A 13,228-nucleotide genomic window follows, 5' to 3' on the forward strand; every position below is an offset into this window, starting at 1 on the left:
GACGACGGAACAACAACTTTATGACACTTGCAAAGAACGAGGTCCCATCCTCGTACCGCAGCAAGATATTGACAATTTAATTTTAAGTACGAACAATCGATGTCGATGTGTAATTAATGTAAGAGGTGGCAACACTGATTATTAATAATTGAATTTTTGTGAGCTTTTCAATTTTAATTAAAATTAATAGTTTTATAATATGACGACATGAAATTTTTGTATCATGCTAATTATCTGCGGCTATAAACTTATTTTTTAATTAAAAAGAAAAGAATCACGAAATGTTTTAATTGTTCATTTAAAGATCTTGAAATGACCTATCATTTTCTATTTACTATATCAGAAAATGATTCTTACATTTTTTGATATTTGATGAAATATAAAATATCCCTAGATTCTGTTGATGTGGTATGTATACATATGAAAGTTACCGAACGTCCTATTTTTTTACAAAGCAAGAATGTAAATATGGAAATCTCTTATTATTTTAAATAAAGTCTGGATTTTGTTAAATTTTATTAATTTATTTTAATCCAAGACTTCTGTATTTTTTATTATATTATTGTAGACTATTCCTATATTTTTCTTATTAAAGTCTTAAAAATGTTATAAGGATTTTAATTTTTCATAAAATCTATTTCACCGACTAACTCCGTAAACATTGTTGTATAACGATATCGTCTCCATCTGAATCAAACGTTTAACTCGTATGTTCTGAATAGCTCGTAAAGCGCCCTTCGTCGATACGAGAACGATATCCAAACGATTCGGTTAAAATATCGAAGAGTTCTGAATCGGGGTCCATAATATCGTTTGTATTTTGTTGCCGATCGAGAAGTCCGAGTAATCGTGTCGTCGGAGTGACGTCATTTCGGTTCGCTTTCGAATACGTCAGATTAACGTTCGATTCGGATGTTGTGAATAAAAATGAAAAGAAATCGTTATAATATTAACTCGAATCGGTCGACACCTGAGTTAACGTAAGTTTCTAAATCGACCCACTGGGTAGATAAAAAGAAAAAATTAAATTTCCCGCCCACTACTGACATCAACTGTCATTGTCACGTTAATAGTTTTATTTAAAAGACAGGAAAAAGAATTGAAGATTTGGCTCGATTGATTTATTCCGATGCCGTGAAACTAATATTAAAAAAAAACTATTGACTTTTGTTTTACATTATACATCAGCTGGAGATGTTTGTTTATATTTGTATTTTCCATTATAATTTTGTACCTTTTCTTTACATTGATTATTAAGATTTTATTGTTTATTAATTGTATTTTCGTGTATAATGTGTGGTCCGGAACAATAGGGAATTATGGGTTAGTACTCTTTTTATGTATCATTGTCGTCATAAAATTAACTTATTTTGGAATCGGAATTTTTTGTGTTAAAGATGCGTCCGACAATCAGAATTTGGAGTCTGTTGCTTTTCAAACAAGCGAGGGTTCGTTGTACGTCCTCCAACTTACGAATTGCAATACAGGTTCTAAAGAAACTACTGTCCCGCTTCAACTGTTGATTGATGTAAGTGTTACTATAATTTTGCCTTCTTTAAATTTTTCTGTTTATTAACTCAAAGTGTGCGAATGTTGTACTGGCTCTGATATTTTTTATATTACTTATATAGGTATAATACTGATTTTTTTTTTAAATTAAAGAAATCATACCAAAAAGACATTAAATTAATTTAAGATTAGTAATTAAATTAATGAATTTGTAACGCCAAAGTAAAGTGCGCAACATGATTTGTTCTATTATCATAAATAAAACTATTAACCCGTGATGCCTTCTACTGATATATGTGGTGTCTGTAAGGCTCAATTTATATTGTGACAGAATGGAAGATTTTGTCTCATGTTTAGTTTGGATGTTAAATAATGAATCATAAAATTAATTATGCTATGATACAAAAATTCTGCTACATTCCACCACTGTGTGTAATACTTTTTTTTAATATTTTTTTAAACAGTAAATGAAAACATAGACATGCATTAGAGACACCACATGGCTTTAGAATGCTACGCTGTCGAAATCATTGAGGAAGCCACGCGCCTTTGATGATCATACAGACGGCAGCACATCAATCTACACATTGATAGATCTTGTGCTGTTTCACTGGAGGCAATATTCAAACAAAAGTGTATAACTTGAAGTGCTGTTGACTGTACTTTCACATGTGACGAGTTAATTTGTCAACATTTTTACATAATTTTTAGGAAGCGGTTCTGAAGAATGATTACTTTGCCCAAACTTCGCAGCATACTACAGAAGAATTACAGCAACAACCACGATTTAACCCTGGTGAGTACAATTAATAGTAGTTTCTATTCGGATTATTTCAAAAAATTGTACAAAAGAAGACATTAGCAAATTAGGTACTAAGGCAAAATATAATTGGATTTATGAAATTTTAGCCCCTGTGGCAGTGTCCAACATGTTGACAATATTAACTCCTTAGCTGCAGTCCCATAGAGCACACATAGAACTGTTGAAATGCTTAGTATATAAACACTTGTTGTGACATACACTGCCAGAATTCATATATGTGTATAACATTCAATTATATGTCCTGCACAGTTAAAGTGTTGAGAAAAATATTTTTATGCAATGTAATATAATTGTAATGATTTTAATTTTGCAACTGCTCCTGCTATAACTGAGCAAACATCTGGATAAGTTCCAGGATTTGCTCTGTTAAGTATAGAAAATAAAAAATCTTTATTACATATTACAGATCATAAGTAACTAGTAAGTCTAGTTAAAGGTTGGTGAAGGGGCAAAAACACCCATCATATTTTGAGTATGCAAATTTTTTATAAAATCATGTTACAAGTTACTATGGATTTTTATTTGAAATGTTACAAATATTTTATTTTGGTTATCTATCTTTACTAAAACGAAATGTGAACTTATCATTGTAATTATTTAACTCGATTAATCCACCTTTCACTGATTTATGGGGTAGTAAAAATATAACTATAATTCAATTTAAAATCATCTTAGCAGCATCCCATACCCCTGAAACCGAAACGCTGATTACATATACGTCTTATTACTATACACAGTATCACGTGTCTTACTGCTGTGCAAAAGTCGTTTTTAAAGGAAACCTTAATAAAAAATTTTTTTACCTTAATAATTAAAACAATTTTTATATATTTTCAGCTGGCATAGAACACGAAAATGTAACATATTGTATTAGTAATGAAGAACTTCACAAAGTCATACCGCAAAGGAAGTTGAAGCCAAATCTTAATGTGGTTCCTGTGAAAGAACAACTGGTTGCATGTGGTGCCCCGCCAATGTTGGTTAAACCCAGTGCACCCCCAATGATAACTGTTTCGCCAATTACAGAGACAAACAAAAATAATGTGCAACCCAAGAAAAGACCTAAAGAATCTAAAGTTAGAATTGTTTTTAAAGAAAATGTTAAGGAGTTCAAAAGTAAAACTTGTATTATACCAAATTATTGTAAGTATATTTGTAAAACAGTGTTATTTCACTTCATGGCATCATTTGTTGAACCCAAATTTAACAGCAGCTTATGGTAATGATACGGCAAGTTACTGGAGCATACTAACTGATGATGGGACATAAGATCTTAAATCCCTGTGTCAGTATGCATTGGGTCCTTTTAACATTGAATCTGGAGCCCAGCAGTGCTGCTTTGTGGTCACAAAAAAATATTAAAAAAAATAAAAAAATAAAATTAAATCACATATTAGACAACATTGTTATATTTTATTATAGTCCACATACCAGATAGGGCAGTGCCACCTCGAGCCATAGCTGTGTTGCCAGCCATACTGCGAATGCACCGTGACGTCATATATCCACGACGAAATCTTCCAATGCACGTGCGATTCGGTCCTATTAAAGGTAGGCAGATGTATTCCTCCGTATTTAAAGTTTTAGGTTCAGGGAAGTGCTTGTTAAAAGAATTAGTGGCCGTTACTGTAGATTATAACCAGAGCAGCATGTTGACGAAAGAGACGAAACACTACATCTTTTTCAGTATACATTGTAACATTTCAGGAATATGCACAAAAATATGCCTTGCAGAAGCTGATGAAATAATATTTGAATCGGTATTGAATAACAAACCCATATTTTTCGTCAACCGTGAAGAACACTGTGTCACATATGTGGATGTGTCAGATAAAGGTTAGTCTGAAGTAATAAAATAACACCTTTTTCAATACTGATAAAACATACTTGTACACATGTTTAAGTGATAATAACATCCATTGAACAGATCTATTCATTGCTAATCTGTGAAAGCCTACTGGGCCCATAACCTAAAATTAAAATGTCGCTGAAGTATTTTCCACATTCGAAATTGGCTATATGTATTTAGAATTCATAAAAATACTTTTCGTTGGCTTGTAAAACTTAACGATTTTATTTTTCCATATTCTAGATAAGTCAAACTGGCTGGGTCTCCTCCCAATAGGCACGCAAGACACAGCAAATGTATGGCTTTATGAAGAAGACAGTGAATTGTATGGCATTTCAGTAAAAACTTTAATGCCTCGAGTGCCTCTGAGGCTTGGATATAGCAAACAATATGCTGTGCAACACAATTTGCCAAGCGGACAACCAATCCTTGATTTAACTAAAGGTGAGCCTTTAAATAAATACATATACACATTTCATGGGTACTCCCGGAAAATTCACGAGTAGAGAAAGTTTCTTTTTTTTTTCTGAATTTTGGCCTATTTCTACTTCTCAGCCCAGTCTACTGAAGCTGATTTGAAAATTATTTTATATTTAATTTTCATTCTAACGTGAGTGGGCTCCGTCACCTTCACATAAAGCCTACAACTTTCCGCGGTCCTCCGCTAAGGAGAGGGTTCTGAGAGCTTTCTCTGATATTCAGGTTTCATAACGATGTTTTCCTTCGCTGTTAATGCTAATGTTGATTATTAAACAATGGTCGGAAAAAGTTGTTTTCCACATATATAGATACATACATATGTACATATATTAATTAATTAATATCTGTACATATCTATATATGTGTACATATAATATATTATCAAGTGCTTAGGTTTTCTCGATTGTTGTTGAAATGGTTTTACTGCATCGTAGGACAAAACTACTGACCTAGGAAGTCGAAGTTGGATTTTGAAGTAATTTTAATGGTGTCTTGTAAAAATGCAGTATATAACTGACCTTTTACCAAAGCAGAGAATAAAAAAGTATTGAGAATGGTCATTCTCTGCCCCTCCCTAGCTTTAGGTATCGCTCTGCGCCTCGCACATTGACGGAACGGCAACCAGGCAGTAAAACCATTTCCGGAATACAACAAATAGTTAATTAATATTTGGTGGTTTTAACACTCTCTGTCGCTCCTTGCAGCTATATTTATACATGTATGGAATACATATGTGGAATACCTTTTCCCAACCATTGTTAATAACTTAAGCTGCGCATGATTCGGAATGACATGCAGACCCCCTGGTGGGAATCGAATCCAAGACTTCCTACTTGTGTAGGAATATTCTCCCAACTAGACGCTCATTGATGCTGGTAGGCTATAGCTTGTTACACTGCTGCAAAGAGCCAATCATAATTAATAGTATATAGGTCTTCATGTATTTTAGCAAAACAGCATTTCACTTTTTAAAATAGAGTCTAAAATTTGTTACAGGCGACTACTCTGTTCATACGATAATTGCAATATTTCTTACTACATTGATCGTTATTGAAGCTCTGCTAGTAATTCGATACTGTCGAGAATATTCCGCATACGATTTTCTGCAATCGCTTACTAATTTATTGTATTGATGTTGTTGCTTATGGTGATAAGGAAAATTTCAGGTGAAAAGGAAAATTAAAGAAATTTACTTAATTTTTAATTAAGTAAATTTCTTTTTCGTTGAATAGATTTGTCATATTTTTCACAGAAATTCTGGGTTAACCATGTAAGGGAATTAATGCTCAATTCACATTGCCGCAGAACGAAATTGAAGCGAATTTTATAACAACAACATAATGAACTTTACAACATGCGTAAGGTACAAAAAACTATACGATAACTGCGGAAATTCCCGAGACCGCGAGAATTCTTGTGAAGACGACCTGTTTTTTGTGGCTCATGTTTAGTTTGTAAGTGTCACTATTGACATAAAGTTCATTATGTCATGTACAATTTTGTTACAGAATTTCGTTTCGTACCGTGGCAATAAAATTGAGTCTTAGGGCCTTATTCTAGAACTCTACTCAATGCTCAAGTCAGGATTTGAGTATGGTTTAAAGCACTCGAAATCATACTCAAGTCCCTGCCATTAGGGTCGTATTTCCAGTACTTGTGTTTCCAGTGCAATCCTGACTTGAGCATTGAGTAGAGTTCTAGAATACGACTCATAGAGTAACAGCCTTGCCCCCAAGTGTGCTAATTTTAAATCATTTCAGTTGTGTGTCGATAGTGTCAATGGAAGGGTTTTGTACGTTTGGTATACTGCTAAAAGTTTAGAGTAGTGGTTTGTCAGTGGTTAGCTATCGAGCTACTATTCAAGTGCCATTGCAATTTTTAATTTTTAACCGCCTTGAACAAAAGGAATAGGTTCTTAATTGGACTGTTTTTTTGTATGTATGTTAAGCGATTACTCCCGGCATTAGTGAACCATTGGAAAGAGGGTGCCTCAGTAGTGGTCCCGTTTAAATTTGAAGAATATATTCCCTCTCTAAGGGTGGCAAACTAGGGGATGACTCCGGTTTCGCGCACTTTCCGGTAACCGGTGTCAATAAAACTTGGCAAATAGATGTAGTTCCACGAACTTTTGAGATCGGTTTCTTTGGTAATCTGCTCTTTAACGTCTACCAATTATTTGATATAAATAAAATGCATTTCATTTGAAATCTAAATTGCTGCTTAAACGAGATAAAAAATAAGATATGAATATTTCCATAGTAGTAAGGCAACATCGTTTGTCAGTGATTGATTGAATAAATGAATGTCATCTCTACCATTCCACTGACACTATATTGAGACTGGACTACCATTGCAACTAGATTTTAGGAAAATAACAAATATTATACATATATCTAGCGGACCCTCAATGGAATTACAATGACCAGTGTTTTAGAATGTTGATTGAATTGGGACCCGGTAGCGTTGATGTTGTTTTTCCGGCTCAGTGTTGCAGCGTAAAACTACTAATTTAGGCTATCAGCGCAATAGTAGTGTAACCCACATATTCTGTTTTGACATGCATTTTATGATAGTATTTTTTTTATATTTGGATGCTATTTTCATATATAAAAAATATTTAATTATTATTGTGTTTTATACATGAAAATAGCATCCAAATGTAAAATAATTATGTATTTAAGTATAATTGCGCTGATCGCCTGAATTATCTGATATACTTTCGACTAACTAATATATTAATAACTTTATTATAAAAGACACAAAACCAGGTGAGTATAAAGATGTGTCTAGCGCCCAAACCAGGATCCTCTGTAATAGGTCTTACGTTCGTTATATTTATTGCTTTTAAATAACAGTAACGATCGAGCGCATTAAAATAAGTTTATTAAACATCTTGAGTAGACTAAAAATAGGCGGTCTCCATCTAACTTTGGATACATTAAATACGTGGTTATTTTATCAAGTATAGTATGGTTTATGTATTTATTTTTTCAAGTACCTATAGTATGGTTACCTATGAACAAAACGAATAACAACTAATCATCTCACCTGATGAAAAGTAACGATGAAATGAACAATGGGGCATGCACCAGTATAATGCCTATTCATTCTCGCCTTGGAAACCGCAAGTTATAGCGTTCAGGGAACAAATCTTTTTGATTATTGGCGTTGCCCGTGTTACATTTCGTCGATATCGAGTTTTTTTGCTTAGTAATTTTAGAGGCTTCTGTAGGTTCTGCTATTCAACGAGTATTGTGAGAGTGCAATATGAAAAAGTATAAGCTTAGTATTTTGATACATTATAGAACTGTTGTCTGAGTTAAGGTGAAGTTAGACCCAACAGAATACAAATTTTATGACGTATTTCGACCACACGTAAAATCGGTTGAGGCTGAAAAGGCGGCGATAATAATGTCATTGGTTATCGACATAAAAAATACGAACTCAATTTTTTTATTATTCATGAAAACAGAAGATAGAGACCGGTAGTTAATTATGGGGCCTGAAACACGATTGAATTAAACTTTTAATATATGTATAATTTAAAAAAATTAAAAAAGACAGCAAAATTTAATTTTTTAATACATTCATCTATAGAAAAATCAGTTTCATTCAATTGTTATTAGAGATATTTCAATGATATTTTCTTACCCGTCTGCTATAACAAAATACTTAAAGGGACTAAGAGCTTATTTTATAAAAGAATATATTTTTCACCTCACTAGCTCGGAAAGGCTTTCTGTCGTTAAGACGTTTTTTCCACGTTAGCGTGGAAAAGGTTTTCTTATATACAACAATAATAAGGTATTCTTATTATTCTTGACATTAAATTGACAACGATAACTAATTTTGTTTATTAAAACTTATTTGTTATAGTTCAATTGTTTTTCTTTCATCTACCATTTTCCTCGCTATAGTGAGGTGAAAAGTTGTGTGTTTCGTTTGGCAGCAAAGTCATTTTGCGTCTCGTGTCTTGAAATCTTCGCTACACTTAGGATTCTATTTTTGATTGGATTCTAATCTTAGGCTCCTCCGCTAGCTACAAGCACTCGCGTCAAACAACAACTTTGCATTAACAAATAACTATTATTTTTAAAAAGCAAATATTTAAATATCGTGCAACGCATTTCTCCTCGTCTACCTCGCACGCTTAAACCTATGCAACCACGATACTATTTCGTCTTAAGAGAAATATTGTCCAGGCAAGATAAGATGCATTGTACATGTCAAAAGGTCTGTCTTACTGCCTCTCTGTAATTCAAATGGCAACATTGAACCTGAAAAACCGAATAGCAATGCCTGAATTAATAAAATTAATATCAATCGGATGTCTTTCTACTTCCGAATTTGATCGGCTGATCAGTCGTATAAACTGTACTCTAAATCGATCTTTGAAATACACATTTATATGTACGTACAATTCAACATATTAATGATGACTTGAGTCGGAATTCCTGTCGTTTAATAAAAATATCAATTTATTTTTCAGCTTTTCCCAATGTTAGACAATGTCTCCAATGCGAAAAAGCTTTCAGCTCGGAAGCGTTATTACAAAAACATACAACTATAGCCCATAAGGTATTCAGAATTTGTAATACCAAGAATGTTTACTTTTTCCAATAAATAAAGAATTAATTATTAATCATTTTTTTGTAGAACGTATCCCGACGACGCTATCGTTGTTCTTTTTGTACGAGGACTTTCTCGAGATTGTTTAGGTAAATATTATTTTAGTTATAGAATAAACCTAAGAATAATTGTAATAGTAGATGTCTAATCAAAATTATTTTCTTAGTTTGCGGAGGCATGTGGCCCGATTCTGTACAGAAAATAGAAAGATATTGTAAGTATTCACTTTTTAATCATGCACACAGTCTCTATGTAGTGTAAACATCTCTTGCTATGGATAGTAGGTGTTTCAGAGTAGTCGTACAAACTTGAAGTCAAAATATAAGAGAGATAGAATTCAAATTGTATATCAGTCAGTGATACTGTACTATGTAAACATTGTATTATCATTGTGGTTGGATATTTAGATATTTTATACCTAGTTTCATTTTTCCGTGAGTTGCTATCAAATTATGGAAGCTATTTAAAATGTTTTTTTTTTTCGTACATCTTGGGATGTATACGTAATGTATAAATAAACGTGATAAAAATAAATTTAATTGTTACATTAACTTTTATATTGGCTAAATCATTTCGATTATCCCAGTTTCGCGGGAGTTTTTCGATACAAAAGCAGATTTCACGTTAACAAACAACACGATATATAAATAAAAAGAATCCGATTACCCCACCACTAATTATCATGGACGCTGAGTTCCAAATTGCATTACAACAACATTATAATTTGCAAGCTAAAATTTTCTTAACGTTTAACTCTTTTGGTCCTTGGTCTCATTTACATGAACTTACATATTTTTATCATTGTAAACGCTGACCAGTCACATAATACTAGAGCACCAACATTTGCGTCCAAGTCACACCCCGGACACTCCATACAACGGTCGAAAGTTATTTACCTACTACTACATACAGCAAGGCGCTATCTGCACACGCCCAAATATGTGCGTGAAGTGGCAGGGTTACCCATCACTTACTCGTACTATTATTACGTTACGTGATCAGAGCGGCAACATAGCGAAAATTCTAACGCGAATCTGTTATCTATAATTCTATTTGTACGGTTAATACCGCACATTAAGTATGTTACCGCGTCAGCATTTTTATATTTTTATGTTTTTATATTTAGTTATAATTTCTGCACATTTGCAATCAAGGCATTGTCATAAGCAAGCGCGTGTTTTATTTTGTAATCAAGTAAACGAAATAAATACCATTTTTAAGATCAACAAGGATTCTTTATTTATCAACATTATTATCAAGATAGTTTGTGTAGCAAGAACAAGACGCGAACATTGGTCCTTCGAGCAGCGAGTTAGTGGTCTTTTTGTGTTTTTCGAGTGTTAGCGAATCGGTACAGTCGGCCTCCCACAAGCGGGTCTCACCGGCTGGATTGAGAAGGCGCATATAGCACTCGTGAGCACATTAGGCGCTAACCTATCAGGAACCAGCAAGCATCAAGCATTACAACAAGTAACAAGTGTGGAAGTTTTGTTGTGAAATACAAACCCACATACAGAATCAAGTTTGTGCACATTTGAACATTTTATTAACAAGAAAGGTACCTAAGTAAACAACATTTATATTACAAGTTATATTTAGCAAGCTTCAAGTTATTTTTTTATCAAGTTTACTCGCGTATTTACATTACCATGGATGTGAATGACCTACTTTATCAACAAGACTTACTAGTAGAACAAATCAAGAAGGTTCTAATCAACTTTAAGAAAGATGGTCCTACACGTCGAACACCAGATCTTATCAAGAGACGTCTGGTGACATTAGACAGTCTTTGGAACGAATTTAAAGCGAATCATGAGAAACTGACGCAGTTCTTAACATCTGATGATGATTATTTCGTTGGGGATTGTTACAAGAAAACCGAACAAGTGTATTTAGAAGTCAAACTATATATTGAAGAAGAAAGCTTCGGCGGCACTTCAAAACTGTCTCCTGCAGCACTGCAACCCAGCAAGACGCATGAAAGTAGGAATTTTGAAGGTGAAAAGCCAACTACGTCTCGTAATATACAATTATTACAGCCTCTGAACAACGATGAGGACACTCTTATAACACACGGAAGAACGACGCAAGCAAGAACCTTCGACTGGAATAATGAGTGTAAAACAAACACTGGTAGCAACAGTAGATTGGATGAAATGTTAAAAAAGCAGCTCAGCAACTTCAAGGCGTTTGCGCGGACTGTTAGCAACATAAATATTGACACCATGCAAGAGAAATGGGAATTTGAAGATACGCTTAAGACTTTACAAGACAGGTGGAAAGCGATAGATCTATTGCATTGGGAAATAGATAGTGAATTGGATGAATCAAACCTACAATATGAGGCGAAGTTCACGCATAACGAGCAAAAATATTACGAGATCAAAAAAGCGATCAACACCAAACTATGGTCGGTTTCACACAGAGAAAAATCGACACCTCAGCTCGATATACCCGTATTCAACGGCCAATACCAACAATGGGTTTCGTTCAAAGACTTGTTTACTGAGGCAATTCACCGTAATCATTCTCTCTCAAACGCCCAGAAAATGCAGTTCCTCAAAAGCAAGATCAAAGGTGAGGCTGAGCGTTTGATTCAACATCTACAGATTAGCTCTGAAAATTATATTACAAGTTGGGAAATCCTTAACCACAGATATAATAACAAGAAATTAATATTTACAACACACATGAACACGATGATGAATCTTCCCGTTACACAACAAAGTAACGCCAATCACATAAAAAGGTTACATGACATCACCACGGAGTGCCTAAATGCCATCAAGAATTTAGGTATTAATATAAACACGTGGGATCCAATTTTGGTCTACATTTTGTCACAGAAATTGGATGCGGAAACTCATAATGATTATTTGGAGTCCTTGAAAGAGCCGCGAGAGATACCTAATTTGAAAGATTTTATGACATTTCTCGAGAATAAATTTACTACAATGGAATCAGCGCGCCGTAAGCAGGAAAGCTACCAACAGAGACCATTAGTACCGAACAGATTAGAAAAATCATACAACGTGAAACATTTTTCAAGCAACAAAGCCATTGCTCAATCAAATACAAGATGCCGAGTAAAATGTCCCATATGTAGCAGTACTGAACATGGAATATATTTTTGTAAGAATTTTCTGGATATGTCACCCTATCAAAAACGCCAAACTATAACAAGATTAAATCTTTGCATCAATTGTCTATTGGATCATCGTAGCACTTCATGTACATCGAACAAGCGATGCCGCGAGTGCAACGGAAGTCATAACACCATTTTACATTCTGCATATGCAAAAAATAATATGACACCTAGCGATGGAGCAACAAAATTCACGAGTCACGTGGCGCAGCAATGTGACATTCCAGAGATTTTGTTACCTACAGCTCTGGTTAAAATACAAAGATTTGACGGAAAATATGAGACAATGCGGGCACTCATCGATCAAGGGTCTCAAGTATCCATAATCACTACCAAGGCTGCCAATATATTGGGCTTACGTCGTCGCAAATCTAAAGGCATCATAACAGGTGTTGGCATCAAGGACAATGCCTGTACAGAGATGACAAACGTCAAGTGCAGCTCGATCTCTGAAAATTATACCTTCCAAGCAGATGTTTACATTATAAAAAGTTTGACAAGAAACTTGCCTAATGACTCATTTCCTAAACCAGCATGGGAATTTATTCAAAAAATAAAATTAGCCGACCCTGACTTCAATGTAAGCAAGCCCATTGACATTTTGTTAGGGGTTGATGCCTACACAAGTATAATTATGGAAGGAATTTACAGAACAAATAACCTGGTTGCACAACAAACGCAGCTAGGGTGGATTTTGTGTGGAAAAATACAAACCCTGCAATGCAACGTCATTATTAATAATTTAGAAGAAATGCAGCGATTTTGGGAGATAGAAGATTTATCTGAAAATAAT

General features: G+C 34.1%; 1 protein-coding gene across 3 annotated transcripts in view; it reads left to right on the plus strand.

The window, feature by feature from the left end:
- The first annotated feature begins 1,186 nt into the window (after positions 1–1,186).
- The window catches only part of LOC113226834, a 29,860-nt gene continuing 17,818 nt past the window's right edge, over positions 1,187–13,228 (plus strand). For all 3 annotated transcript variants that reach the window (XR_003310148.1, XR_003310147.1, XM_026459606.1), the window contains exons 1-10: positions 1,187–1,323; positions 1,398–1,528; positions 2,221–2,305; positions 3,170–3,475; positions 3,755–3,883; positions 4,040–4,168; positions 4,425–4,625; positions 9,151–9,239; positions 9,318–9,379; positions 9,457–9,504. Coding sequence is in view for 1 of the 3 variants with exons in the window: in XM_026459606.1 (XP_026315391.1) it covers positions 1,320–1,323; positions 1,398–1,528; positions 2,221–2,305; positions 3,170–3,475; positions 3,755–3,883; positions 4,040–4,168; positions 4,425–4,625; positions 9,151–9,239; positions 9,318–9,379; positions 9,457–9,504 (1,184 nt within the window). In the remaining 2 variants the exon portion in view is untranslated. The remainder of the gene's footprint in view (positions 1,324–1,397; positions 1,529–2,220; positions 2,306–3,169; positions 3,476–3,754; positions 3,884–4,039; positions 4,169–4,424; positions 4,626–9,150; positions 9,240–9,317; positions 9,380–9,456; positions 9,505–13,228) is intronic.

This window comes from Hyposmocoma kahamanoa, unplaced genomic scaffold (assembly GCF_003589595.1).
Source record: "Hyposmocoma kahamanoa isolate Upper Pololo Valley unplaced genomic scaffold, ASM358959v1 202, whole genome shotgun sequence".
NCBI classification, from domain to species: Eukaryota; Metazoa; Arthropoda; class Insecta; order Lepidoptera; family Cosmopterigidae; genus Hyposmocoma; species Hyposmocoma kahamanoa.